The sequence below is a fragment of the Syngnathus floridae genome, chromosome 15 (genome assembly GCF_059516105.1).
Source record: "Syngnathus floridae isolate MCC-2025c chromosome 15, RoL_Sflo_1.0, whole genome shotgun sequence".
Classification (NCBI taxonomy): domain Eukaryota; kingdom Metazoa; phylum Chordata; class Actinopteri; order Syngnathiformes; family Syngnathidae; genus Syngnathus; species Syngnathus floridae.
In genome coordinates this window covers 10,133,322-10,157,982 of record NC_142427.1, presented here as the reverse complement: position 1 = coordinate 10,157,982, position 24,661 = coordinate 10,133,322, and the positions used below count along the sequence as shown (strand labels likewise).

The following is a 24,661-nucleotide window of genomic DNA, read 5'->3' as shown; positions in this document are numbered from 1 at the left end:
AAAAAAAAAAAAAAGTCATTTCAAAACATGAGCAATGTGACCTTGGACTGTGCAAGGTGTACCTAATGAAGTGTCCGGTGAATCACGTGGGTGATAATGTCTTTTTTTTTTTTTCCCTTCTGAGTTGTCTAAAAGGAGCAGTCTGAGAACAAGTGCGCCCGTCTGGCGGTCGGCTCGCCTTTGTCCCTCCCCTCACTCTCCCTTCCGCTCTCTCCCCGCTCAGCTTATCTCGCACCCTTCCTCCACGGCCAGCTGTTGTTTTGAAGGCCGTGAGAGTCAAGACCTCCGCCTGGACAAACGCCGCCATTGTAAGTTGAAGTGCACGTGGGGAGTGGGGGGGGTTAGGTGTTTCGCTCCGCACTATTGCCTTCACGGCTGTAAGTGGCGAGCAGCCACCCGGGCAAACAATCCTGGAAGACCTTACCTGCTATTCTTTATGTTGACACGGCTTGAAGTCCAACTTTGTCTCATCTTGAGTGACGTCTTGCCTGCCAACAGAAAACACACATTAGTTTTAGTGAAAGTGGACCGCCAACCGCTCCGGCACCACTCGGACTCAATGGCAGCTTTGTCCCGAGGAAGGAGCGCGGCCCTCTGACCTTTGACCCGTGAGGTCGCATGTCCCCGGAAGCCATTTTTGAGGCCCGGACCTGCGCCTGGCCAGCTGGGAGATTTCACAAACATGCTGCAATGTTCTGCCACCATTTTTTTGGGGGGTAGGTTTGCCATCTGCTAGAATTGGCATGAAACGATCTCAAGTCACGCATGAGGTCACATTGGGATGGGAATGAACAAGATGACGGCAGCAAAGGTGAGTGGGGTGAGTTTAACCTCTGACATGCATTGGAGTCACATGACCCCCCCCAGGCCCAGAGGCCGTTGCACTGTGCAAGGCACCTGACGGAATGCAAGATGGACTTCTTTTGGGAGGCTCCGTGAGAGTGTATCGGCGGCCGGATCAGGCACAGGGGTCTGAACTTTAACCTTCGACCCCTCCGCTCACTGATTACACATCACATGGTTGCTAAAACCAAAAATCTGCTGGAGGGATTTGGCTCGCTGGGAAAGGTGCTTTAGACGTTTAGTCGGCCAATCGGATCCGCGACCTGGACCCGAAGGGAGCGGGACAAGACGGCTCAGGACTGACGTCGTCTGTCTTTCCCAGCTCGCTGTTTTCCGGCCCATTTCCCCCCATTTCCGAGGCTTTCCAAAAACTCGCATCACGGGACAGAGGCCCGCCGCTGAAACACGAGGCGGACATCCTGTTGCGAATAACGTGCTAATTAGATTTGGCCGGCGGCAGTTGCCGTAATCAAATCTATCCGGTGCGCCGCGGCTGAGGGGCGAAACCTGATCCCCGGTTCAAAATATGCACTCCGCTCCGTTTCCTCTCTTGTCGAGCCTCTGGCCCGTTATGTTACGAACGCCATTCTTGCGCAATCTTTTTGACATGCTTTTATCAAATAATTCTTTCGATTTGAGAGAGCGGTGCAGACTCCAGCTGACGGAGACTGCACATCCACCTGTTCCCCGTCCTCAGAGCTGCGTCGCCGTCCGGATGTGGGAACTTGGGAAAACGGACGACTCCCAAAAATCAAACAAGAGCCTTTTGTTTTGCAACAATCCGATGAGCGCGTCTTAATAAGCCTCCGGTCGGAGTTTTGGCGGCCAGACGTGGCAGCCATGCAAACCTCACTTGTGCCTCAAACACGCGTTTTTGTTGGCTTGTGTAACGTTGAGCGGCGGCTTTTTGGAATTCGTGCTTGGTGGGCTTTTGGGGGGGGGGGGGAGAGAAATGGCTTCCTTTGTGGTTGCGCAACTGCAAACATTGTGGTCAAACACATCAGTGCTGCTTTTTGCTTGACCAGCAAAAAACATAAACTCCATTAAGAAGCAGTCCTTGTATTTTATCCTCCTTTCTCAATTTTTTTTGCTTCTTATACTATTCCGATCAATTTTTTTCATTTATTAACCAATTTTTTTTAATATAGTGGCACTAATACTATGATACTGCTATTATTTGTTAGCTAGCATTTCTTTTTTATTTTCAGCATGAAGTTCAGCATACTTAAATTCCATCCAGCCCTGCATCAATTTGCAGTGAAAGGAAATGGAGAAAAAGCCGACCCGGTTCAACAAGGCATCGGTGGCGTGCGGAACCGGCCCGCATCATTAACGATGCCGTCAGCACCGGTGGGTCAAGGGAGGGCTTGCCGAGGTTTTTGTTTTGGGGGGGGGCAGATTATGCAGTTAAAGCGCTTGCAGAGGAAGTGGCGTTTTAATGCTGACAAGGTTCCTGTGGAGACTGTTATGCTAATCTGCCGCTGTTAAGCGCTGCAGAACGTAAGAGGGGAAATGCACCATGAAAACATAACAGCTCCGGCCAACACAAGGAGGCAGGAAGGGCAGGGGGGGCGAGGGCGGAGCATACAGGAAGTAAACACGGCAAGCCATTTTTTGGTCCCCTTGCTACAACCTGTCAACAAGTATGAGGGGGTTTGACAATTGACGGCCTGGCTGCCGCCCGCACCGTGCGTCCTCCTCATGAGCAACATTACAAAGAGCCTAGTGAAAAGAAAAAAAAAGCCACTCACGTTCCTTCCTTTAGATTCATGCTCGAAGGCGCCCATCGGGGGATTTGTCCATCCTTCCTGTCGTCCTCCTCTTCTTTGTGGAGGCCTCTTAGGCAACTCTGATGGCTTGAAGGGACTTGCTACTCTGTATTCAATACAAAGAAACTCTTTCACCATAACGCCACCTATGGGACTGAAATAGGTACTGCACCATTTGGAAAAACTGAGACTGACGTGAATAAAAGACACATAAATCCAAATTCTGCACTTTTTCTTACAGCAGCTAAGGATTTCGTTTCTGGACCACACTTTTCTCAAAGGGGGTGAGGGGAGGGGGTCGTAACACATGTCCACAGAAGACGAGTGGTGTCTCTCTGGGAAAGTGCAAAAGGTTAAAATATCAATGAGACGTGCCCGAGAGCGGAACGACTCACCTGTTGTCCCGACTGCGGTTTCGGGGGGGGGGGGGTCTCTCCCATGCAAACCGTGCTGGAAAATTCATCACAATGATGACAATTAAAACTCACTAAATCCCCAACGGAGACAGCAAGACACAAGGCTGTCGTTTTTTTACTGCTATAACTCGGTTGCTCTTTCGCCCTACCAGACGCGCATGCGCACACGAGGATTTTTAAAATATTATAACTTACCTGTTACAGACCCAAAGATAAAAACAATTTGAATCTGCTTGGGTTGTCTCAACACACCCTAAGATTCTCTTTCAGCAAATATTTTGAAATAAAACCGACAGAGGCAAACATTTCTCGTGGGCTCTGAACGACAAACACACGTGTTCTCTAATTGTTGCAGTGCCACGTCATGACCTATAGATGGCGCTCGCCCAAATCGGCCATAATATACTGCAGTTCAGCCGTGACTTTGAAAGTGGATGCTTGTTTTGGAACACGAGCAATTGTACGGTGTCCCTCAGGGGGGCTCAAAAAGACTCGGGATTTGCAAAGCATTCCACTGTGCAACGTCCCCGATTCCTCCAGCAGAGGTTTTAGTCATCACCCCGACCCCCACCTCCCGCAGGCCAACGTGACGCATATGGACCCGGACCGGCGGGGAGGACGGAGCTGGCAAGTCCGGCCGGGAGCGGAAACCCGAAGAGGAAGCCTTCAGTTGATCCAGCTGTTTTCTCCCTCTCGCGCCCTCCCTGCCTGCGGATCCAGTGTCCGAAGGGGGCGAGGGGGAGATTTGAGGGGGGGGCAACAGGTGTCTGACAAGTCCAGCAGACCACTGCTTGGTCAGGTTTCTGCTTGGTCATGCGTACACGCTCCATCTGTCCATCTGTTCCAAGAATTCCTGGCAATCCATGAGAATTTTCACTCGTCATGGAGGTACTCGATTGTCCTCTCTCACTGGGATTGTAACCTGACAAGTCACACACACGCGCTGGCTGGCTTGTGCGTTTCCAGTTGCATGCGTGTGTCGTGTCGGAGGCACGTTCAACACTTCAATTCTTTCACACACCGCCATCTTAATCTGTTTGCTGACAGCTCGCCTCATCTACTCTAACAAGGCGCATTTTCTGAAATCTGCAGGATTTGTTTCTTAAAGTCAAAGAGAACAAAATAAAAGACCAACTGTCCAGCCAAGTATCTGAACGGCCATGGAGGAGAGTGGCAAAGGTGATTGCACACCCCGAGAACTACAAACACTCACTTTGGACTTCATTACTGACTTTTAATAGCAACTTGTGTACTCAGTTGGGGGTGGGGGGGTGCACAAGCCATATTTCTACCCCAGAAGTGACTTGCCATCCTGTCTCCTGCACAGGACAGCACAGTGTAACCATTGTGTGCATCCAAGAGTGTGTGTATGTGTGTGTTGGGTGGAATTTAGCCCAAAGGTTTCCATTCCGGGGGTCAGTTTGGGAGATTTAAAGCTGTCAAGGAGGGGAGGGGGGGCAGTAAATTCACTGCGAGCGTTGGTCTTTGCATAAGACACGCATTCACATTTGAGCGTTACTTTTCAAAATGATTCCACCTACTATTTGGTGACGCATTCCTTTCTGCAGTTAGTCACCATGGGAAAGCGCAAGGGCGCCATCTTGTGGTGATTATGGTATCGTAAGTGGAAAAACGAATCTTGGAAAGAAGGCAAGGAAAACCAGAAGAGTGAGAAGAAATGTTTTTTTGTTCTTCGTGTAACGGATGCACAATTTGCAAATTAACCGGAAAGAAAAATGACTAAAACATCACCACCAACGAGGATGACAGAAAGCTGTGCAGCATCATAATTTCAAAAATGAAAATAAAAGCACTCTGCGTTTCTCTCATTTTTTTTCTACAAACACCCGCCCGGTAGAAAAAGATCCACCCGGTGGAGAAGAAACAAGACTTACTTGGTGATCCTCACTGACATCACCTTCCTATTTTGACATCACTTGAAATGCAGGACTCATTTGTCACTGACTGCAAAAGCAGAATAAAAATAAGTCAAACATACAAGAAGAGGCGCTGGGCGGGAACTACTTTTTTTTTTTTTTTTTTCAGTCACAGCGAGACTTCCTGCGTTGGCTGATTACGATTGAGAGCAGATCGTTTGTGTACCCGGCAGAAATTTGCTTTTTGTTTCTTAAAATTGTCAGGAAGATAGAAAATTTTTTCCACTGAAGGATTTTCATAAAAAAAATAAAGTTAGAACAAGATAGCATTCTGCACAACTGTCAATGCAACCAAAGCTAAGCAGCGACACGTTTGATATGTGGAGTTTCGAACTTCTCCGCTCAGACCGCTGCCATTTTTCAAGGCAAAAGTTGCTCAACTGATGGCATGCTGAGAGACTGTCACAAGCGTTTGATTCATAGAGACGAGAAAGAATTTGGAACAAAACTTTCACATTTTTTGGGGGGGGCTCGTACAGTAATAAGCTGTTTCATTTGGGCTGGGGTGCTGAGATGCTGGGGTGGGTTTTGTTATTGTTCCGGGTCCTGACTCAGTCCTCCATAGTCCGGTCTGCGTGTCCAGAGTAGCCCACTAGCTGTCGTCGATATTAAACTGGTCGTCCGTGGCGGAGAAAATGTCACCTCCAAAGAAGTTGTCTTCTGTCTCAAAAAGGTTGTCTTCCGTCATAAAATCCTGCTCCTCCCCCGACGCCGCCTGTTTGCTTGACGTACCAAAGAGGAAGGAGCCGTTGCCAGGCTGGTCGTCGCCGCCGCCGCCATCACCGGCCGACGAGTGCCCTCTGTCGCTGGGCTTGTTTTGCTGAGCAAGCCCCTGCTGGCTGTCGGACGGGCTCAGGCCAATTTTTTTCAATCTGCAATCATGTTAGAAGAAGCATCCATACAATGTTGACGCCAAGACCATGTCATTTTTGTGCTCACAAATTTTTGACGACATTTAACCGCTGCACGTACTGGTTCTTATGTTTGGCGCCGCTGATGTGAGACTGGTACTGATCCACCGAGTTGAGCTCAATGTTGCAGAGTGTGCACGGCAGGCCCTTGGCTGCGGACGCTGTAGAAAAGATAAATGAATTCAGAAGGAGACTCTTGCTTGCGCCAAGGTGTTGAGACGCTGACCCGGTGTGGCAGGCTGGCCGTAGAGCTTCATCAGGTCCTGCTTGGCCAGGTGCTTCTTGTGCTTCTTGCCCGAGTAGTGCTGCTGGGCCATCTGCGCGTTGTTGAAGGGCGCCTGGCAGATGGAGCAGAAGCGGTCGGGGTCTTTGTCGCCATCCTGGCCGCCGTTACCAGTTGGGGGCGTCACCTCCGCCGGTTTCTTCTTGGGCGGAGCTGGTGGGGCTTGTTGGGCTACTGCTGATCAAGAACAGGAAAAAAAAAAACTGAGTCTTCAAAAAAAGTTTAAAAATTGGCTGTTTCACAAAACCTAAACTCTTCCTTAAGTCCACTTTGGCAGAAGACAGAACAATACTTTATCCTAAATCTGCCGTTAGCTGAACAAGTCCAGTTGTGACTGTTCCCATGCGTCTTATACTGCCCCCCGGTGGCCAAAGTACGCATAACAGGGGAGAACAAATGAATTAAAATAAGTTAAATTAAATAATACATGTTCTTATAAAACACAGTAAATATTAAAAACTGATTAAAAACAAAGTTTTGTATTTTTTGGGGGGGTGGCTGGAAAAGATTAATGGCATTTGTATTCACTAGACGGGGAAAGTTGGTTGAAATGAGTGGATCAAGTTACAAGAGTGAAACATACAAGTGAGAGGGTTGGCCGATTTCAGTTTCAGGGTCTTGGCGTGGATTTTGCCCTGGTAATGCGACTGCGCCATCACGGGCGAAGTGAAGGTCATCTTGCACATGTCGCAGGTCTTCATCGGGTCCAACTCGCCGTTGTCGGCGTGGCACTGCAAGATGAACACATGTGAGCCTCTCTCATACAGCGAGGCCAAACATAAACCACTTACACTGACAGAAGATGGAGACTTGAACTTTTTCGACTCTGGCTCTTTCTCGTTTTGAATGGAAAAGTAACGTCGCACCTTGTTGCCGTGTTTCTTACTCTAAAAGAGAAAGGAGAACACAAATTAAACCCCACGAGAGATCCATCACCACAAGGGGCGATAAAGTACCGTTTGTTGCGATGCTGAAATACTCAAGGCCAACCTGATAGTGAGCCAGCTTCTGCGACTCGGAGATGAGGACGGCATTGCAGATGCTGCAGAGGTTATCTGTGAACAGGTTGCTGTGCTCCTTGATCATCCGATTGACTACGGTGGGAGGACAAAAAGAGAGGCGGCTGACGTCAAAGCACGCAAATTAATGTTTGAGGTCATTAATCATAATTAATTTGTCCCCAGCGAACTCCGCCATTGTAAAACTTCTCATCTAGTAAATAAAAAAGCATTTTATTAGCAATGTTTTGGTCACAAATTTCTAATTGGTTTTGGGACAACTCAATCTGGGCAAATTAACTTTTGGTATACAGGTGGTTTGGAAGTAATTGTAAAATACCTCGACAATTAATAAGTCAAAATTACAATTTTACACGACCTCACTAAAGTCTCTAAATTAACCTTGAGAGTAAATCTGAGCGTCACCAGTGATAACACATCAAATGAATGGAGGTTAATTGCAGTGCGCCTTTTAGCCACGAGCTAGCGAGTTCAACGTGAGTGGAACGAAGCCGCAAAACCAGTCAGCGTGGCCGCATGCAAAAACGGAGTTTACGCCGAAGCACCGCTGTTACGACCACGGAACTGCGGAACGAGCCCGGCGTGCGCATCTCTCGTCGACCTTGACGGCGAATCGGCTGTGCTTAGCTTAACTCTGCCTAGCCTAGCCAAGCCAAACTTAGCTTTATTCATCAGGACTCCGGCAACAAACGACGTGGGGTCAGAGGGAACAAAAAAAAAACGAATGACAGTAGAACGCAATGTTTATGTTTGAGTAAGAAAGTGCGTACCTTGGTCCGGCCCCGAAGGTAAGTAAGGGAAGTGGTCAGTCTCCATCGCGACGGCCATCATAACTTGGGCTCCTGCAACAGTTTTGCATCCCATAACTACGCATGCGCCGGGTGACGTCATTTTTCGGGATCAAAACACAAGCCTTGCACTTCAACGAACAATCTTCGGGGCCGTTCGTCCAAAAATTCGTTTTTGTCCAAAATTGGACTTTTGCCTATCTTTGAAAAAGAGTTGAGGACGATCAATAAAATAATGCGTTTTTGTATTCACTGAATGAAGTGTACAAATCAGCGACCGAATGTGACATTAAAATAAAATTGAATTTCCTTGCTCTAATTTATTCTGTATACCGTGCATTCTATTATTTTTTTTTGTTCGTGTATATTTGATAAAGATTGGAAGGGGGAAAACACAATCCTTTGCAGCAAAATGTAGTTTAAATTTTGACCCGTGGGCGTCGCTGTCCCCACACTAAACTGACCATGTAACGATTGCGTTCTCGATTCTATTCTATTCTATCAGAAACGTTCTACAGGGTAAACAATCGGCACCAATAAGTTTTCAAATCAAAAGCAAAACATTGAAACCCAAAACATTTCTCTTCCACTTTAAAATTTCATAATTACACCACAGTGGCTATGAGTTTCCGTAGTGTAGTGGTTATCACGTTCGCCTAACACGCGAAAGGTCCCCGGTTCGAAACCGGGCGGAAACATCATTTTTACTTTAACAAGACAATTAAAAATAATAATGACAATACGCATCATTCGAACGCTAAAGCAAATATGTTGTCTGTGTACCTTGCCCATGGAGTCATAACCTAACATTGCACCAAAGGTTACGTCACAATTCTGAGTTAATCTAAATCATTTTCTTTCCTTGCTTATGAATAATTTCTAGTGCAGAATAGTAGTGACCAAATAACTGATTAAAATTTAACAATTCAACTTAAATCATACAAAAGAGAGACTTTTTGGTAATGAAATCTCCTGCTGCGTTTTCTTTCGTTCAGCCTTAAGATTTAATATTGCATTTAACATTCATTCAACTGGAATGCCACCTGTGAATATTCTGTACAGTGCAGTATATATCAATGATACATTCAATTTGCAGACAGGCCAAAAATCAGCTGAGAACGCACTATTAAAGATCCAGACTGATTACAGGGATGGACGTAAATGGGGTGTATGTCTTTGCTTGGGAGGTCACCATCAGGGCTTCTCCATTCTTGCTCTCATCTGTCACCAGTTCCAAAAGACACTCTGCCACATCGCACGGACTGGAAAGAAAAAGCGGCATTTCATTGTGCAAATGGAAAAAATAATTCCTTAAAAAGGGGGAAAAATAGGAGTGGATCAACACTTACCTTAACACGCCATGCTTTTCTATCAATTGTTGGGTGGGCTGCTTCAGTACGGCGAATTGTCCCAGTTTACTGTTTAAACCATCAAGCAGGTCGGTTTGAACCAAAGCTGGGCAAATGGCGTTAAAGCGAATGCCGTAGCCCGCTAAAGTGGAGGCCCCCTTGCATACATGCGCGTGCACACACACACATGACACAAACACACACACATGAGAAATGACACAGCAGTTGAGCAGCGTTTCACGTCGTCAAAAGCAGCTCACCGCCATGGCTCTGGCGAAATGAATCACGGCGCTTTTGGAGGCGCTGTAGACCGGGCAGCTCACGAGCGGCCTGATACCTACGATGGAAGGCAACATCACTTTGTTTTCGCTGACAAATATATCAAATAAATGTTGGCCTTACATAAAGTTGATGTCTTTAAACGGTGACCTTGTGATTTTGATTTCATAACGGTGTAAAAGAGTTAATGACTAGCTTGGGGGAAACATAAATTGTAATCATTTACAAGTGACAATAGTGACCAAGAAATTTTTTTTTCGTTGGCTGTTAATGGGTTAGCATTAAATGGCAACTCAAAAACAAAAATCCTTGGCAAGAATATGACGTGGCCCCACTCGTCTAAAAAAAAACAGGTTAATAATTTTGCGGATGAAGGCGTCTATCTCAAGAGGCTTCCACTTTAGCCAATAGCGCCCTCTGTTGACATTGACGTCACAACTGACCTCAGATCACCTGGCTTTGCTCACATTTTACGAGCAAAGCCTCTCTTAAAAACACCAAAGCTATGTGTTAGAATTGATAAGCGACAATCCCTCAAAGAAAAGAAAAAAAAAAAGGTCAAGTGTCATGATCACCTGCCATTGACGCAGTGTTGACGATGACCCCTCCTCGACCCCCGTTCAACTTGCTCATGTGTTCCATGGCGGCGTATGTCCCCTTGATGACTCCCACCTAAATATATATATTTTTTTATGACACAAAATAAAAAGATGCAACGGGTTGACAAGCGAAAGACAGCGGACACATCAAGATGTTCTTACAAGGTTGATGTCCAACGTTAGCTCCCATTCCTTCTCATCCAGGATGCCGGCATTGTTGCACACGATGTCGATTCCTCCAAAGGTGTCAGCGGCCATCTTGAAGGCAGCTTGGCCATGTGCGGAGAAGAAAAAAAAAAGTATGTGCTTTTTCTTCTCATGGGTTAACCTTAGTGGACAGACCAAGTCCCATCTCCTGACTTGGACCTTGGAGTGATTCCTAAGTACAGTGGAACTTCTCAGAGGCTCTGAGCAACCTGAAATTTCTATTTTGCATAGTGAAGCTTGAGTTAATGAATAAAAGTGCTGCTTTTATCTGATGAATTCTTCAAAGAAGCTTGGGGGAAAATGAAATATTGACTCTTGCTGCAAGCGTCTCGTTAGTGTTCTGCTTGATCATTCCATTTTTTTAGACATCTTTTATTTGGCTAAGGCAAATGAGATGTTTCAAAAAGCGCCAGAAGCAAAATGTCTTATTAAATCCACATGGCAATGCAAACACGCCCTCGGGCTTCGCTGCTCAACATTGACTCACATCCACTTCCACATCTGAAAATTGTTTTTTGCATGCTGGGCAAGATGCATCATGGGTAATTTAGCAGGCATGTTTGAACAGAGGCAAGAATGCAACCCAATAAAACGCACGCCGCTACTTCTTTTGGCGCGTTTGTTGCAATCCAAAATGTGGACCCACGTTACCTTTCAGCTGCTCCTCAGAGCGGACGTCACAGCTGAGGAAAAGAGCTCGATCTTGGCCGTCCTCCTTGTTGAGAGCTTCCATCAAGCTCTTACCCGCTTCTGGGTTCACATCCAGCAGAACCACCTGGAGAAACCGCGTGGTTGCGCAATTATTCAGACCCTTCACCGAATTCTTTTGATGATTCACATTTGGCAACAATTACAGCCTCCAGTTGTTTATCAATATAATAGCACAAGTTTGACTATATTTGGAGACTTTTGCCAATTATGCTCTGGCGAATCAGTGGAAATTGATACACCGCAGTTATTGGGAAAATTAACTGTTCTAATTGTTCCAAATGTTAAATGTTTGTTATCAAGTCACCGCATGTTTTCTTTTTCCACCCGCAATAAATACCTACTCCAACTGCGTAGATAAGATAGAGATGTTCAAGTTACAAATTAGTCAATTTCAGTGAGTCCTGTTCAAAGGGCTCCAGGGTCCAAGTTGAGAAAGTTGTTTTTTATGCTTACCTTTGCTCCGTTCTTGAATAGAATCTCGCAGAAGGCTTTGCCAATGCCCGCTGCAGCTCCGGTCACCACGGCGACTTTTCCCTTGAGTGACATTTCGTGTGGCGTTGAGAGCCGATGGAAAGCGTGACTGTCTTGTTTGCAGTGTGTGCGGTCATGAGTGGTTGTGTGTGGGAGCGGAAATATAAACGTTCGTGCAGGAACCACCCACAAGACGAACATGTTGACCGGAAATTTCCGTGTCATGTTCCATGGGTGGCCGCAAGAGGGCGCCAGAACACCGAAATAGTCGTCAAACTGGAGTAACTCGGCAATGTCTTCACCCAACCATGAACACATTGGTGAATAATTGAGCGACTCGGACGATGCTAAAACATTACCTTTATTATGGGAAAACCACTAAGGGGCCATTTGGAACAAGGTTTCAGTGCAGTAGAGGAACATTGACAACAAACAAAAAGTGAAGTTCATAATTCAAGGCCATGTTGTTGTTCCCTAGGCTCAATTTCAAGCTAAACGGCCTGAAACAAAACGACTGAGGACGTGAACAAAACATGCACACGTACCGCTTCCTTCAAATTGACGTCTCTAAAAAGCAAAACGTCTTTCAAAATAAAATAAAAAATGGCTCAGTGCTCAGAAAATGGAATGGACAGCGCGGACAAAAGTTCAAAATCTTCTGAGCATGCTGACGAAAGGAAAAATGGAATGTTTTAGTACCTTTGTTCTAGAAGCAGATTGAAATCATGCAGTTAAGTGGAACGTGAAATTTAGTGCACAATGTCGGCCATCGCGGAAAGCAGCCTTAGAAATTATTGTGTGTGTGTAGAAGAGGCAGTTTCACTTTCTACTCAAAAGGGGCGTTGGGGTCATCAAAGTCGCTCCATCACCTGTCAGTCATGTCTTCGGAGAGAGACTCGCCTTGTCGGGACAAAAATTGCAATCATGAGCAGAAGTTGAGGTGTACCTGTGGAAGTGGCCGGTGGGTCGTTGTCATGGTTACCTGTGCAGGGCGGAGTCCGGTTGTCATAGCGAGAGTTGGCGTCCTCGTCCTCTGTGTCGCTCTCGCTGCTCGTCGCCGCCGCCAGGACGGATGGCGGCGGATCTATGAGGAGAGGTGCTGCTCCGTTAAATATGAAAACGCAGACGGCTTCTTATTTTTACAGGTTGTGTTTTGTGAAAACCCACCTGAGGCAACCCGGCCTTCGCTGGACTGTGGCTGCGATGCGGGTCCCTCCAGCAAGGAATGATGCGAGTTTCCTGAGCTTTCCGATTCAGAGTCCAACATGGCTGCCCTGTAACAAGCAGAATGTAAAAAAAAAAAAAAGGGTTGTGAAATTTCAACTCATTCTCAATTCTTGTTCTGTTTGGAGACGGCGAGTCGCACCCCAGGGTCCGGGTGCCGCAGTTCTTGGCGGCCGGCAGGTAGCTGGAGAAGATGTCGTCCCTGGGCCCCGACGGCGTGTACAGCTGAGGCTTGCAGGACGCCTGCTCCGCTGAGGCCTGAGCAGCGTCCGACACCTTGGCGCATCCTGCGGGACGCCACGTTTAGCCTCGCGGGAGGTGAAAGGCTCTCCGGAGTGTTTGCTTGCCCGCCCATCAATAAGAACTCTTTCTCCAAATCTACCCACCGTTAGCGGCCTCGTTGAGATGCAGGCCGAGTTCCGGAGCTGCGTTGGCTCCTCTGACGTCTTTCTCCGTCTGCTCCGGACTCCTCTGATGACCTAGGGGTGCGCTGCAGCTTTCCAAGACAGACGGCGGGCATTTTTGTCCTGGGGGAGAGTCACAAAAGCGCCAGTGAGGATGAAGAACATCGTGTTATTTGCAAGAGACTTGCAGACTTCTCACCAGGATGACAAGGCCGGGACCGAACTGCAGCCGCCATCCCGAGCGGCACCAGCTCGCCAGGCTTGCGTCCGTCCGCCGATTCCGTGTCGGCGCGGTGCGAGGGCGCCCCTTCAGCGCCGAAGATTCCCGACGGGCCCGGCCTGGAATCGCTGGCCGCTCGGGCCTCCAGCACCTGTGTCTTGACGTCGGACATCTTGCTGCGCACCTCAGCCATCTGCGCCTTGAGGCGGATGAGGACCGCCGAGTCCGGGGTGGAGCGACGTACCACCTGAGGATGGCGCTCCCGCTCTTTCCTGGAGGATGAACCAGCTGGAGGAGACAGAGAAGAGAGACTGCGGTACAGCGATGGTTTGTCATTGGCTTCACGTATGATCAATAAAACGATTCATTGGATGTCCCCCGCACCTTGGCTGTGAAGTAGCGACAATGAGGGTCGAGGCTGAAGACCCCACAGGGACTCCATGTCGTTATGCTCCTTCAGGTCTAGCAGCTGGATGAGGATGACGGGGTCGATGTCCAGGAGGCTGCCGCTGCCGCCGACAGCACCGCCGGCGGAGGAGGAGGAGGAGGCCCCGCCTCCCACGCTGGCAGCTCGTCCCATAGCGGAGCTGAGAAGTGCAGAGCGCAGACAGGAACTGGGGCCACCTGAAGTCAAGGCAGAAAATCAATTTACATAAATAAAATTAAAAAAAATACAAAACAGAACAAATATATTAATAATACTTTAAACAAAATAGTGTAGAAGGTATACTGTATCCTGACATCAATTGTAACTTTAGTCAACTTTGACATGACGTCACTGCCAGGCGGGAGACTTGGCGGTCCTTTCGAGAAGATGGTTGGAGTTTGCAATTACCGGAGGCTCCATCCAAGTCGTCGGGAAGTTCTCCTTCCTCCGTGTCCAGGTTCCCGATGAAGTCGACGTCGTTCTCGCCTGACCTGAACGAGTACGCCATAACAAGAGATGGAACATCCGGACCCGGTTTTGCACTTGCTCAAAGCCACTCACATGGTTTCTTCGTCGATGTCGTTCTCCTCGGTGTTGCTGGTGGCCGTGGAGCTCCCCGAGGTGCTGCTGCCGTCCAGCGGGTTCACCTCCTCCTCGGTCAGGCAGTCCACCTCCAGGTCGCCGTCGGACAGCTCCTGAGGGACGCCGGCAAGTCTCTCAGCACAGTTCGCATTATTTTTTTTTTCATAAGCGAGCCGAGCGGTCCTCACGTTGGAGTCGTCGTGCACGGTCCGCTCGTCGTTGCGGTCGCCGCCCTTTTTGTCGTCGCTCAGCGTGCTCTGAATGTCGCCGTCGCTTTTGACGGCACGGGGGTTTCTTTCGGAAGCCGCGATCCCGGCCGCCAGCCTCGAGTCGGGGGGCGAGGAGCTGCGCAACGAGCGGTGGCGGAACAGCTCGATGGCCAACCTCTGCGAGGGGAAGCGGCGGAACTTTTTGCATCGCTCTCTGCCGTCAGTTCAAGTCGCGGCCGTTTCAAAGATGACGTCCCCGAGCCTCCCTCTCACCTCTTTGAGGTTGTTGATCTGCTGGACGTAGCCACTCTGAGCTGATTCCAGCTGGCTGATGTACCAGTACTGGTCTCTGCACTTCTGGAAGAACGTGGGCGATCGCACCTGATACCTGAGCGCCGCCAATCAAACCAGACAGCACAGAGTGAAACTCGTGCTTCGCCGACGAGTCGTCTCGCGGCCGTACCGTAGAACCAGCGTGTCCGTCTGCATGTTCAGGTAGCCCTCGCTGGCCAGCAGGTCCAACCTGAAGAAGCGGTTGTAGCCCCAGCACTCGCCCACTTCAAAGTCCGAGGCAAACTCGCGGATGATGTTCTTGCTGGGGTCGCTGGAGGCCTGGTGGACCATCTCCACGCGGTACTCGTACCTACGCGGAAGCGAGACCCGGCGTCACGGCACGAGAGGAGCCTTCTGGCGGGAGCGGCGACGCCTACTTGGAGGTTTCGGGGAGTCCGGCGGACAACTCCAAGAACACAGACAGGTAGTTCCCGCGAACCACACCGTTGCCGTCCTGGAAGGAGAACATGTTCAAAGTTTGCTTGATGCCATTTCTGCGTATGTAGATGACATCACTACTCACCGGGTATACTTTGAGCCTCCAACAGAGTCCGGATATCTGTAGAGGAGGGCTGTAGACCGGGTCGGCCCGCTGCCTCAGAGTACTGCCAACACACACAAAGACAATCTAACCCCATCCGACGCCAAGCCTTTGACAGGAAAAAAAAAAAAAGAGTCCGGCTGCCGAGAGCAAACCTGAAGTTGACCAAAACAAAGGTGCTGGAGTCGTATGCGGGAACCAGCTCACTGAAAACACACAAGTCCAAAATTGAGCTAATGAAATATTGGATGGCGTAACATGACACCAGGAGGCGCCAACAATTTCGCTTGGAGAAAAGTAGCGCTTTGCCGCCACCCTGATACCCCCCCCCAAGCAAGGCAGACCTGTACCTGGTGAAGTCGGGTGGCACCGGCGTGGTGACGAACGACTGCATGGGCTTCCTGTGGACTTGCTGGAACATGAGCAGGATCTCCGGACTCTTGGAGATCAGCTCGCTCTTACTGCACGAGTGGAGCTGAAACACACACAACAAAGTTTCCCCACCCCCATGTTTAGCTTTACCATCACTCAAATCACTAAATTATTGTTAATGCTCCCTAAAGTCCAACTTTGAGAATTTCAGGCATTTTCCAACACTGGCTTCCATTTAGGAGTTATTTGATGTTTAGGTTTTGCCAATTCCAACAAGGGGAAATGAGTGGCAGTAATCAAATGGAAGGCCCCAACCTGATGTTCCACCTCCTGCAGGATAGACTCCAGCAGCTCCGTCTCCTGCGTCAAGGATGTCTTCTGGCCTGAAAATGGGTTGGTAGCGCATGTTGTGGATGGTTCAGCTAACAAGGTCAGCATCGCACGAGGCCTACCCATCAGCGTGATGAGTTTATTCTTCAGCTGGTTGTCCAGACGAGCGATCATCATCTCCACCGCGTTACGGATCTCGCGTACCCGCTCGTCCTTGGCTCCCCGCACCGCCTCCACGTTCCTTTCCTGACACAACAGCGACACTTTAGCGCCATCTAGTGCACGTGGTCCTAACCCAAGTCTCACCACTTCCTGCACCAGGCTGATGAGCTCCATGAGGCGTCGCCGCAGCTTGGCTACCTCCTCCTTCACCTTGCTCACGTGCTGCTCGTAGATCTCCACCAGCGGCTTGAAGGTGTGGCCGCCGTGCTACACAAAGGCGGGAGGCGGGTGGGCTCATCAGACCACTAGCTGGTGGCTACAAGCGAGACTCGCTTACCATGCCGCCCCACAGAGCACATTGATGGCAGATGCATTTCTTGCATGTCCAGCAGAAGACACTCAGCTTTTCATGGTGGTTCTCACATCTGCAGAGATATGTCATAAAAGAAAAACAACTTGACCTACTAATATACAAATGTTACAACTACCCGCCACTGTTAAGGTAATTACTGCCGCCTAGAGGCAGCAGCTATTATTGTCATTTAAGACCGAATAAGAAGACTAACTTGTCTTTGCCGTTGTCGTCGTGCTTGGTGAGGCTGCACAGCTGCAGCGTGTCCAGCTGCTGCGTCACCTCCTCGGCCCAGCGGCAGTTCACCAGCTCCCTCAGCTGGAGGGGGGCCCTGGACATGCACGATTAAGATGCTCACTGAGCTGAAGTCTGGAGACACTTTGAATTTAGGAGGACTTACCGACAGTGTGGACACTGAGCTCTCTGCTCCGTCAGCCAGCGCTGTCGACAGAAGGTTCAAGATGAACGTACGAGCAAACAAACTTTCTGTTTATTTACAAGCTGTCACTTTTATTTTAAGATAGATTGCGGGATGACGAAATGTGTGCGTACCCGGATGCAGCTGAAGCAGCAGAGCTTGGAGCAGTGCGGGCAGAGGCGAGCGTCCCTCAGTTTCTCCATGCAGATGAAGCAGCGGAACACCTCGGCGATGCTCTGGATCCACATGACAACAGAGGTCAACATTTGGAACATGCCAAGCCTAAATTCTCCAGCAGCACACAAACCTCCACGCTTTGTTCGTCCATTTCCGCCAGCTTGAGTTCGTTGTCTACGAAGCTCAGCAAAGTAAATATCGCCGTAGCCTAGAAACGAAACAATACACTGTGAGAGAACTCATTTATGCTGGGTTGCAAATAAACCGCGGTTCACATTAATTTATCAGTACAATTAATCTGTAAATAAAGCATTTTTTTGGCCTTTGCATCCTTTTCATAAACGCTTTTGTATAGGATGACACATTTAGCAGGTGTTCCTAATATTGTGGCCGGTGAGTGGCTACAGGCTTACTGTCAAGTGCTCCTTGCATATAAAAGTCTCAGTATTTGCAGGTACCCTGCTCGAAAGGCAATTTTAACATTTATCATGGTTGGGATGTTAATAACGGATGAAATGTGAGATGTTGGAGTGCGATAAATAATACATGAAGAGCAGCTAGCTTCCGTCTGGTGTTGCTGTTCCCCACCTCCAAAAGACGCCGATGTCGTTCAGTTCAAGAACCGCTAAGCTACATTGTCTTGTTTGAGCTAAGCGCCGGGACTCGTCCGACGTCCAAAGATTAACAAAATGTTGCTCATGAGACGCGGAATTGGTGAGAACCGACAACTGGCTGCTGCAGTTCGGCCCCCGAATGGAAGATGTGCAGGGAAGTCGGAGGTGTATAAACCCCACCCCTTCTTTAAGGATGCCCAATCAGAGCCGGATATTTTCTTCTTTGTGTTAAAGAGCGTTGTCAAGGACGCTACCGCCTTCTAGTGGTAACAATGTAAACACCACAACGTCAAACATTTTCAAATCTTCCACTTCTGTGATAGGTCAAGTTTATTTCAATAAAGTCACTGCTTATCTCTATTACAATATGACAGATTAGACCAGGGTGAGGCACAAAAATACCAAGAGGAGAAAAGCCAAGCCAGCTGCTCTCCACAGATTCGGACCTTTAGAACTATAAAAATCAGATGAGGCTGCAGTGTCACCAGTTTATTGATTTACGTATACATAGGAAACAGATCGTAGTGAGTACAATAAAATTAACACCACGTCACAAATTAAAAAAAAAAGAAAAAAGAAACAAGCTGGTTTTATTTCTTCCACACGCGCACAAAAAGCTCCAAATCAAAAGAAAATCGCAATGAAATGGAAATCATTAGATATTTTTTTCTGAGTTTTAACACTGACAAAAATCTTTATTAACTAGTCGGGTCTGAAAGGTGAAGAAACTAACAACAACAATAACAACAAGAAAAAAATACATTTTTAATATCAGCAAATGCTTAAGACCAATATTCATCTCCCGTTCTTGCTCACCAGTACAGCAGGTATGTTTTATTTTTATTTTTTGTGGGGGGGTAACCTGCATTAAAGTGCAGTTGATTGGTCATGGGATGTTTGGGTGGGGAGGCGAAGATCGGAAAATTCACACGGAGGGTGACTCCTTCGCGTGTTAGCTTATTATTACGTCGTCATTATTCTCGTCACAAAAGTGGCTCAGTAATACATGGAAAAAAATAACGCTGGGCGCAACGATAACATCGCTGCCAATGCTAACACTTTCTCTGGACTCCTGGCGAAAACAAAATATGAGGCAAAACGAGGTGTTGAAGTAGAGTTATGATTTGGGGGCGAGTTAAGTAAATAGACGACACCACCAAAATGTAAAACATAGAACCATTTGAAGCAACATTTTAAAATTGCTAAATCGTAACATCTAAAATCTCCAGATTATTTTATTCAAAGCTAGTTTTTGGAGCTTCAAACCAAAAATTCCAGTCCAATTATTTCTCATTGAGTTAGACGTTGTTATTATTGCTACTAGCTCAAACCAGGCTAACTTTACACAAATAGGTTCTTGGTCCTAGCTTCGTATTTAAAGGCCAATTTCAATTTCCCAAAAAGAAATTACACAAACGTAATTTACTAATGAGGAGCTTTTCCAGACCATTTGAGAAATTTCGCAAACTCACATAATATATCATTGTTGAGCGTTACTACTTAACTGAGAAGTTTTCGTACAGGCTAACAATTTTCATGCCACAGCAAACAATATACAGTAGAATCACGTTGGAAGCCAAATCAAACTTTTGGGGTTAAGATAAGCAACTGAGCGCTAACCAGTGATTACGACGACGGGGATACCAAGCGAAAAGGCCAGAGTCCGAAACATTCAGTCGGCACAAAAGAATTCAACGTTAACGTTCAAAGTTAGCATTGTCTGATTGGAGGAAAACTAAACAACAACATATATTTGAGGAACTAGGCAGCTAATAATCTGGATTGTAACGTTAGAAGCGGGAAAAAAACTTTTGTTTTTCGTTATCAAGTAGTCAGCAAACTATCAATGCTACATATCCACTGTCCATAGCAGATGGACTCCAATCAAAATCCTCCAAATGGTGGGAGGGAAGCGACGGTTGCTCGCAGAGTGAGCGCTTCAAAAAAAAAAAAAAAAATCCTTAGAGATGGAATAACAACTTCACGTAACGGCGGCGAAAGCAGCGCAGCCTTGGATTGCACAACAAAAGGCATCATCACTTGAGGCATTCAAATAAAAAGAGAAAAAGAGTTTGGCACTGATGAAAACAAGCACGGGGGGTGTAAATGAAGTAAGAATGAAAACAGACCAGAAAAAGAAAGAAAGAAAACAAAAATAACCCCCGAAGACAAAGTTGTAACAAAAAAAAAGAGAAAACCCAAGAAAACAACAGAAAAAGAGAAAAAAATATAAATATATATAATGAAAAAAACATGATGTTTTGGGTAAAATAAATGAAAAAGATCATTATTGAATTTAAGACCAAAAAAACATCCTCCCAAAATATTCTCAAATTGTGGAAAAAAAACAAAACAAGAAATAGGGGGGGAAAAAAAGACCGAAAAGCTTGTAATAATTCTTGCGAGTACATTCATCATCCTTCCACTAGGGGGGGGATTTTGTAACTGACAGTAGGTGCAGGGGGGGGGGGGGGGGGGTGAAGTGGCAACAACTATGAAGGCGGGGTTAGCAGGGTGATCGTACCCTTAGCTGGCATCAAAAGGGAAAAAAGAAGCGGGCTAGGTGGAAAAACGGCTGAGCCACAAAATCCCCTTCACACTTTCCTCCAAGCTGATCTGCAGTGGTGCACGCCAATTAGCTCTTGGCAGTTTTTGGAACCCCCCCACCCTTCAATACTTGCTACACCAGGTTGCTCTCGGTCCTCAGCGCTCCGATCACACTCTGGATGTTTTCCTCAGGAACCTGCAGAAGATGCCACATGCGCTTTACGCTCATTTAAAAACGGTAAAATGAAAATGAATCGGAATCATGCTAGCCTAAGCGAGCTCACCAGGGCGTGGTCAAATTTGAAGGTGCTAATGTAATACGCTGGAATGTCGGCGGTCGCCAGGGGTTCCGATATTTGAGCCACAATGCCGCATTCGTCTGAAAAAAAAAAAAAAAAGCTAAATGAATAAATAAAACACACTTAGCAACACGCCGCTAGGTTGGAAAGCTAACAAACTCACCAAATCCTAAAGGCTGTCCGCCGATTCGGACCATTTTCCAAAGCTCGCCCGACGCGCTGGTGAACAGAACATTATTTGGGAACCTATGGAAAAAGCACGGGCAAGTTAGCAGCGGCCACAGCTAAGAGCTAACTCGCCGTCGTTAACCTTTGCGTCGTCTGCTCGTCCATGACCAGCGAAATGTAGCCTTCGATGAGGGAGAAAGAAAAGAATCGAATGTGGCTGGCGTCCTCGTTGCATGCGCCCGATTCTTTCGACCTGGAGACGCAACCAAAAAACCTTAAACCCAACACCTTGAGCGTAATTCTAAACCCTAACAAGACCCTAAGTCCAAAGCTCAAGCCTATCCCTGACCCCAGCTTACCCCCCAGAGTAGAACATAACATCCATGAGCAGGGTCGCCACGGAGGGGAGCGTGTCCGGATCCAGACTGGTCACGCAGAACATGTTACTGGGGCTTGAGAGCGGGTGGATGATTGGACGCGGCACTGGGGGAGGGTGGGGGTGAAGAAAAAAAAAAGGGTCAGTCAGGACTGAAAACACCAAAACGTGACTAATCCTTGTTCACATACCGAGTTTGGGTTTGACGAAACCGTTAGCCACGCCCAGGTGGTGAGCGGCAATGGTTTCTCCGTTGACTACACGCAGTAGCGTGAACTCCGAAGACAGCGTGTGCATGACCATGGGCAGGTCCCGTTCTCGGACCTGAAGACAATAACGGCACCAAAACAATTTGACAAAATATTTTGACAAAAGCATCAAACGATCCGATAAAAGGATTATTTGGCAAGATGTACGATATACGGAATTCCAGCAGCGAGCTCCTGAGCTGTTTTTACGCAACACATTGTCAAAACCGACCATTTTTTTTCCCCCTGCAGCAGAGCCCCTCAGCAGAATTTTTTTTAACCCCCCCCTCCCGACAGTGAGGCGATCCAAACACCCCCCGTGGCTAAAGAGGCTTTGCTGAGAGAGGATTTCTTTATGCAGCCACAGTCTGGGTTACATCTGTAGCCCGACCAAGAATAGGTGGCCGGCCACTCACCAGGATGAAGTCAGTCTGATACGTGGACAGCATGAAAACGGAGATGTTGTGGTCGGCCAACGGTGCGATGACAGATTTGGCGATCTTGGTGACGCCGATGGGCTGCAAGTTGGAAGCGTTCCCGCTGCCCGACACCACGTTGAGCGCCAGCCACGTGGCCTCGGCCACGCTGATGTGCTCCGACTCGGGCAGCTCTGCAGGGGAGGGGGGGACAAAAAAAAATAACTTCAGGGTTCACGCTATATTCTTGAAAGGTGTTTCTTGTTCTAGAAAAAAAAAAACCAGCTCTCTGGTCTCCAGAGTAACACAGGAGTTTTGGTCAGGCGTGTGACCACGCGGATTCACTCGCTGAAGAGCTCGTGGGCCGCCACTATTAGCGACAAAGTGTGTTCAAACATTGGCCGCCCGAAGAGACGTCGTAACCAGAGTTACACAACGCGCCGGGTGATATGTCACTGTTGCCGCGGCGACGCGCCAAGGCTCACCTTTAAAGCCCTCCTCGTCCACGATGATAGTGTAGTCCTCCGGCGTCTCCGTCAGGCTGAAGAACTTGCACCTGAGTGGAGGGAGATGAACCAGTTCTGAAGGTTTGACTGACATCTAGTTTTTTCACGTGGCAAGTCAAATGACCACACAAATTTCTCCAAATATGGACTGGGCAGAGCACCCAAAAGGTCATTAGGTGAACTCATGTTTGCCCCAAGGTGTTAAATTGACAAGTAGATGAGGTGATTTCATGACGTGGAAATGCAAATGAATGACAACTCAGTTGTTATTGCCTGTCTTAAATGACGGCGTCCGGTTCCCGCTAACGAGCTAATTGAACCTCAGCATTAGTCGAATTCCCAGGGCATGCAAGGAACTTCACAAGGACCCTTTCACGGAGTCTTGTTGTTGTTCCTGCTGAACTCTGAGTAACCGGGGAACATTAATTACATCAAATATTTGTGGAGGGCCTGGGAGGGATTTTTAAGATCACGCCCACACGGGCAAGACAATGGTTGTTTTTGAAAAAGATAATTATTTAGCATTTTGATTCTAAACTATGTTCATACAACACTAAAAACCTGACTGTCAAAGACAATAGAATGCTAACAGCTAATGCCAACAACCAGGAAGTTAAATGCTATGCCATGTTAATTCTATAAATATATCCTTAAAAATATACAAATGTTCCCCAAGTTTAATTCATTGATAAATTACACAAATATAATTAAAAAATAAATAGTTGCAATATTACTGGGATTGCATTTTATTTAACTCTAAATGTGAATGAAAGGATTACAATACACAATTCTGAGAAAGGTAAAATTTCAACAAAAAATAATCATGTTAAAATCCAATTTTTTTTCAAACCAATACTAGAAAGCTCTTAGGCAACAAAAGACATTGTATTTATAACAGCTAGCTAATAACGAACACAAATATGAATTTGTTAGCCTTATATTACAATTTAAATTTTTTTACCAAAAATAAATGATAAATAGCCAGTGCAGCTGCTAATAAATGCCCCCACAAAAAAAATAAGAGGTTCATGGCTCAGGCAATATGGAATTAGGCTAACGGATTTTAACTTTAATACTTGTTTTTAACTTAAGTAGATGAGTTGAATAGGCCCTTCTACTTCCAACTCGTTCCTATGGGGGCAGAATTAAATAAATGTCGTGAATTAATCATTTGAGGGCAAATGTGTTTTGGGGAAAAGCTTTGAGGAGCTCATATTGTCCGTTCAGGGGAACTTAACCTGCTTAAGGCTCACATTAATCATACCCTGGCGACGAAAACAAGTGCAAAGGCCTCCCCCCGCACGACGAGCATCTTCTCGCCGAGCTCCAACGCCGGTCCGTAAACGCCACGCACCGGCAATAATGCCACTTTTGACGCTTTAATAACGGAGTTTTGACGAGAACACGTCCAGTGATTAAACACTCCAATATGTCGATACACACACCGGGCTGAAGTCGATCCAGCTACGGATTGCACAAATTTCGTAAAGGCCCCAAAAAATCGTGCTGGAACGAACAAACATACACGCACAAAAACACATTTAAACAGCATTACGATGCGTTCAAGGCGCCTCGTAAAAGTAGCAGCACCTATTGAAAAATTACGGACATTTGAAGCTAGCTGCCTTTAAAGTCCAATACCGACGAGCCGGTTTTGCGGCGTGAAGGAGAAGAATGGACGTACCTGGTTTTCGAGGCCAGGAAGGCGAGTTTGATTAATCCGTGAGTGCAAATCTGGATGCCTTCCTTCTCTATACTCGCCACTTTCAAGCTGTGCTCTAGAATGTGAAGCTCCATCTTTTACGTCTTCTCATTGGAAAGGGGGCGGTTAAGAAAAACAAACTGCAAAAACACACACACACAAAAACAACTCTGGAAAGCTAGGGACTTGCAAATAACAAGGATATTAATAAATACATGGGCGCTCCAGGTTAAAGTCGTCCTAAATAGAGAAAGAGGAAAAGAGGGAGACAGAGAGAGGGTAGCAGAGAGGGAGGAAGGCAAGAGGTAAAAAAAAAAAAAAAAAAAAAGGGGAAAAAACGGACCTGCTTCAAGGTGGAGACGGAAGCACTCAAACTTCCGGTCGAAGGGTTTACAAAATAGAACAAGACAATCGTCGGATCTTAAAAAAACAAAACAAAAGTGTAAGCACCT

General features: G+C 47.1%; 4 protein-coding genes, 2 long non-coding RNA genes and 1 other non-coding gene across 14 annotated transcripts in view; 2 read left to right on the top strand and 5 right to left on the bottom strand.

Annotated features, from left to right (window-relative positions):
• The window catches only part of LOC148386589 (uncharacterized), a 29,294-nt gene extending 25,471 nt beyond the window's left edge, over positions 1-3,823 (bottom strand). For 2 of the 6 annotated variants that reach the window (XR_015863023.1, XR_015863024.1), the window contains exons 1-5: positions 3,224-3,822; positions 3,008-3,062; positions 2,852-2,947; positions 2,595-2,718; positions 425-488 (exon numbers count right to left, since the gene is read on the bottom strand). This is a non-coding gene — a long non-coding RNA (uncharacterized LOC148386589). Of the gene's footprint in view, positions 1-424; positions 489-2,594; positions 2,719-2,851; positions 2,948-3,007; positions 3,187-3,223 lie in introns of those variants that run through there. The other 4 variants (XR_015863021.1, XR_015863018.1, XR_015863022.1 and 1 more) reach the window with 4 other exon arrangements.
• Positions 3,411-4,857, top strand: LOC148386588 (uncharacterized). The gene is made up of 2 exons (XR_015863025.1): positions 3,411-3,916; positions 4,121-4,857. It is a non-coding gene; the product is annotated as an uncharacterized LOC148386588 (long non-coding RNA).
• On the bottom strand, positions 4,698-8,069 carry znf346 (zinc finger protein 346). Of its 2 annotated transcripts, none has more exons than XM_088398341.1 (7): positions 7,949-8,069; positions 7,150-7,253; positions 6,951-7,046; positions 6,743-6,890; positions 6,103-6,336; positions 5,938-6,037; positions 4,698-5,837 (listed from the first exon to the last, which is right to left on the bottom strand). In XM_088398341.1, the coding sequence occupies exons 1-7, from the start codon at positions 8,067-8,069 to the stop codon at positions 5,558-5,560; spliced, it is 1,083 nt and encodes a 360-aa protein (XP_088254467.1). In that variant the 3' UTR covers positions 4,698-5,557. The 2 variants fall into 2 exon arrangements, with proteins under 2 accessions (XP_088254467.1, XP_088254468.1); XM_088398342.1 differs by having other exon boundaries at positions 6,103-6,333; positions 7,949-8,068.
• Positions 8,070-8,591: 522 nt separating this feature from the next.
• On the top strand, positions 8,592-8,664 carry trnav-aac (transfer RNA valine (anticodon AAC)). Its single transcript has one exon. It is a non-coding gene; the product is annotated as a tRNA-Val (tRNA).
• A 282-nt stretch (positions 8,665-8,946) lies between these two features.
• LOC148386585 (15-hydroxyprostaglandin dehydrogenase [NAD(+)]-like) lies at positions 8,947-11,751 on the bottom strand. The gene is made up of 7 exons (XM_088399098.1): positions 11,565-11,751; positions 11,052-11,175; positions 10,356-10,462; positions 10,170-10,266; positions 9,576-9,652; positions 9,316-9,473; positions 8,947-9,228 (listed from the first exon to the last, which is right to left on the bottom strand). Exons 1-7 carry the CDS (start codon positions 11,655-11,657, stop codon positions 9,093-9,095), a joined length of 792 nt encoding a protein of 263 aa, XP_088255224.1. The 5' UTR covers positions 11,658-11,751; the 3' UTR covers positions 8,947-9,092.
• A 171-nt stretch (positions 11,752-11,922) lies between these two features.
• trim37 (tripartite motif containing 37) lies at positions 11,923-18,116 on the bottom strand. 2 transcript variants are annotated; one of them, XM_088399097.1, is made up of 25 exons: positions 17,922-18,116; positions 17,464-17,541; positions 17,291-17,392; positions 17,139-17,179; positions 16,953-17,069; positions 16,724-16,811; positions 16,531-16,653; positions 16,347-16,470; positions 16,210-16,277; positions 15,873-15,997; positions 15,678-15,728; positions 15,505-15,586; positions 15,359-15,435; positions 15,112-15,291; positions 14,922-15,036; positions 14,628-14,825; positions 14,419-14,552; positions 14,266-14,348; positions 13,815-14,054; positions 13,410-13,718; positions 13,193-13,333; positions 12,949-13,093; positions 12,750-12,856; positions 12,565-12,666; positions 11,923-12,482 (listed from the first exon to the last, which is right to left on the bottom strand). In XM_088399097.1, the coding sequence occupies exons 2-25, from the start codon at positions 17,482-17,484 to the stop codon at positions 12,448-12,450; spliced, it is 2,808 nt and encodes a 935-aa protein (XP_088255223.1). In that variant the 5' UTR covers positions 17,485-17,541; positions 17,922-18,116; the 3' UTR covers positions 11,923-12,447. The 2 variants fall into 2 exon arrangements, with proteins under 2 accessions (XP_088255223.1, XP_088255222.1); XM_088399096.1 differs by having other exon boundaries at positions 16,210-16,470.
• A 305-nt stretch (positions 18,117-18,421) lies between these two features.
• castor2 (cytosolic arginine sensor for mTORC1 subunit 2) lies at positions 18,422-24,558 on the bottom strand. Its single transcript, XM_088399336.1, has 10 exons — positions 24,416-24,558; positions 24,192-24,321; positions 22,487-22,557; positions 22,002-22,195; positions 21,529-21,661; positions 21,321-21,444; positions 21,104-21,214; positions 20,957-21,039; positions 20,779-20,873; positions 18,422-20,690 (listed from the first exon to the last, which is right to left on the bottom strand). Exons 2-10 carry the CDS (start codon positions 24,302-24,304, stop codon positions 20,628-20,630), a joined length of 987 nt encoding a protein of 328 aa, XP_088255462.1. The 5' UTR covers positions 24,305-24,321; positions 24,416-24,558; the 3' UTR covers positions 18,422-20,627.
• Positions 24,559-24,661: the final 103 nt, after the last annotated feature.

Coding starts and splice junctions, on each gene's coding strand:
- znf346 (XM_088398341.1), bottom strand. CDS start 8,069: ATGACGTCACCCGGCGCATGCGTAGTTATGGGATGCAAAACTGTTGCA. Junction 7,254..7,948: donor ACCTTCGGGGCCGGACCAAG/GTACGCACTTTC, acceptor CTCCCACCGTAG/TCAATCGGATGATCAAGGAG. Junction 6,038..6,102: donor CGGCCAGCCTGCCACACCGG/GTCAGCGTCTCA, acceptor TCTTTTCTACAG/CGTCCGCAGCCAAGGGCCTG.
- LOC148386585 (XM_088399098.1), bottom strand. CDS start 11,657: ATGTCACTCAAGGGAAAAGTCGCCGTGGTGACCGGAGCTGCAGCGGGC. Junction 10,463..11,051: donor CTCTGAGGAGCAGCTGAAAG/GTAACGTGGGTC, acceptor CACATGGCCAAG/CTGCCTTCAAGATGGCCGCT. Junction 9,653..10,169: donor CAACACTGCGTCAATGGCAG/GTGATCATGACA, acceptor CTTCCATCGTAG/GTATCAGGCCGCTCGTGAGC.
- trim37 (XM_088399096.1), bottom strand. CDS start 17,484: ATGGACGAACAAAGCGTGGAG. Junction 15,292..15,358: donor GGACTCCCCGAAACCTCCAA/GTAGGCGTCGCC, acceptor GCTTCCGCGTAG/GTACGAGTACCGCGTGGAGA. Junction 12,483..12,564: donor CCGGACTCCGCCCTGCACAG/GTAACCATGACA, acceptor TGTCCCGACAAG/GCGAGTCTCTCTCCGAAGAC.
- castor2 (XM_088399336.1), bottom strand. CDS start 24,304: ATGGAGCTTCACATTCTAGAGCACAGCTTGAAAGTGGCGAGTATAGAG. Junction 21,040..21,103: donor GACGAGCAGACGACGCAAAG/GTTAACGACGGC, acceptor CTTTTTCCATAG/GTTCCCAAATAATGTTCTGT. Junction 20,691..20,778: donor TCAAATTTGACCACGCCCTG/GTGAGCTCGCTT, acceptor CATCTTCTGCAG/GTTCCTGAGGAAAACATCCA.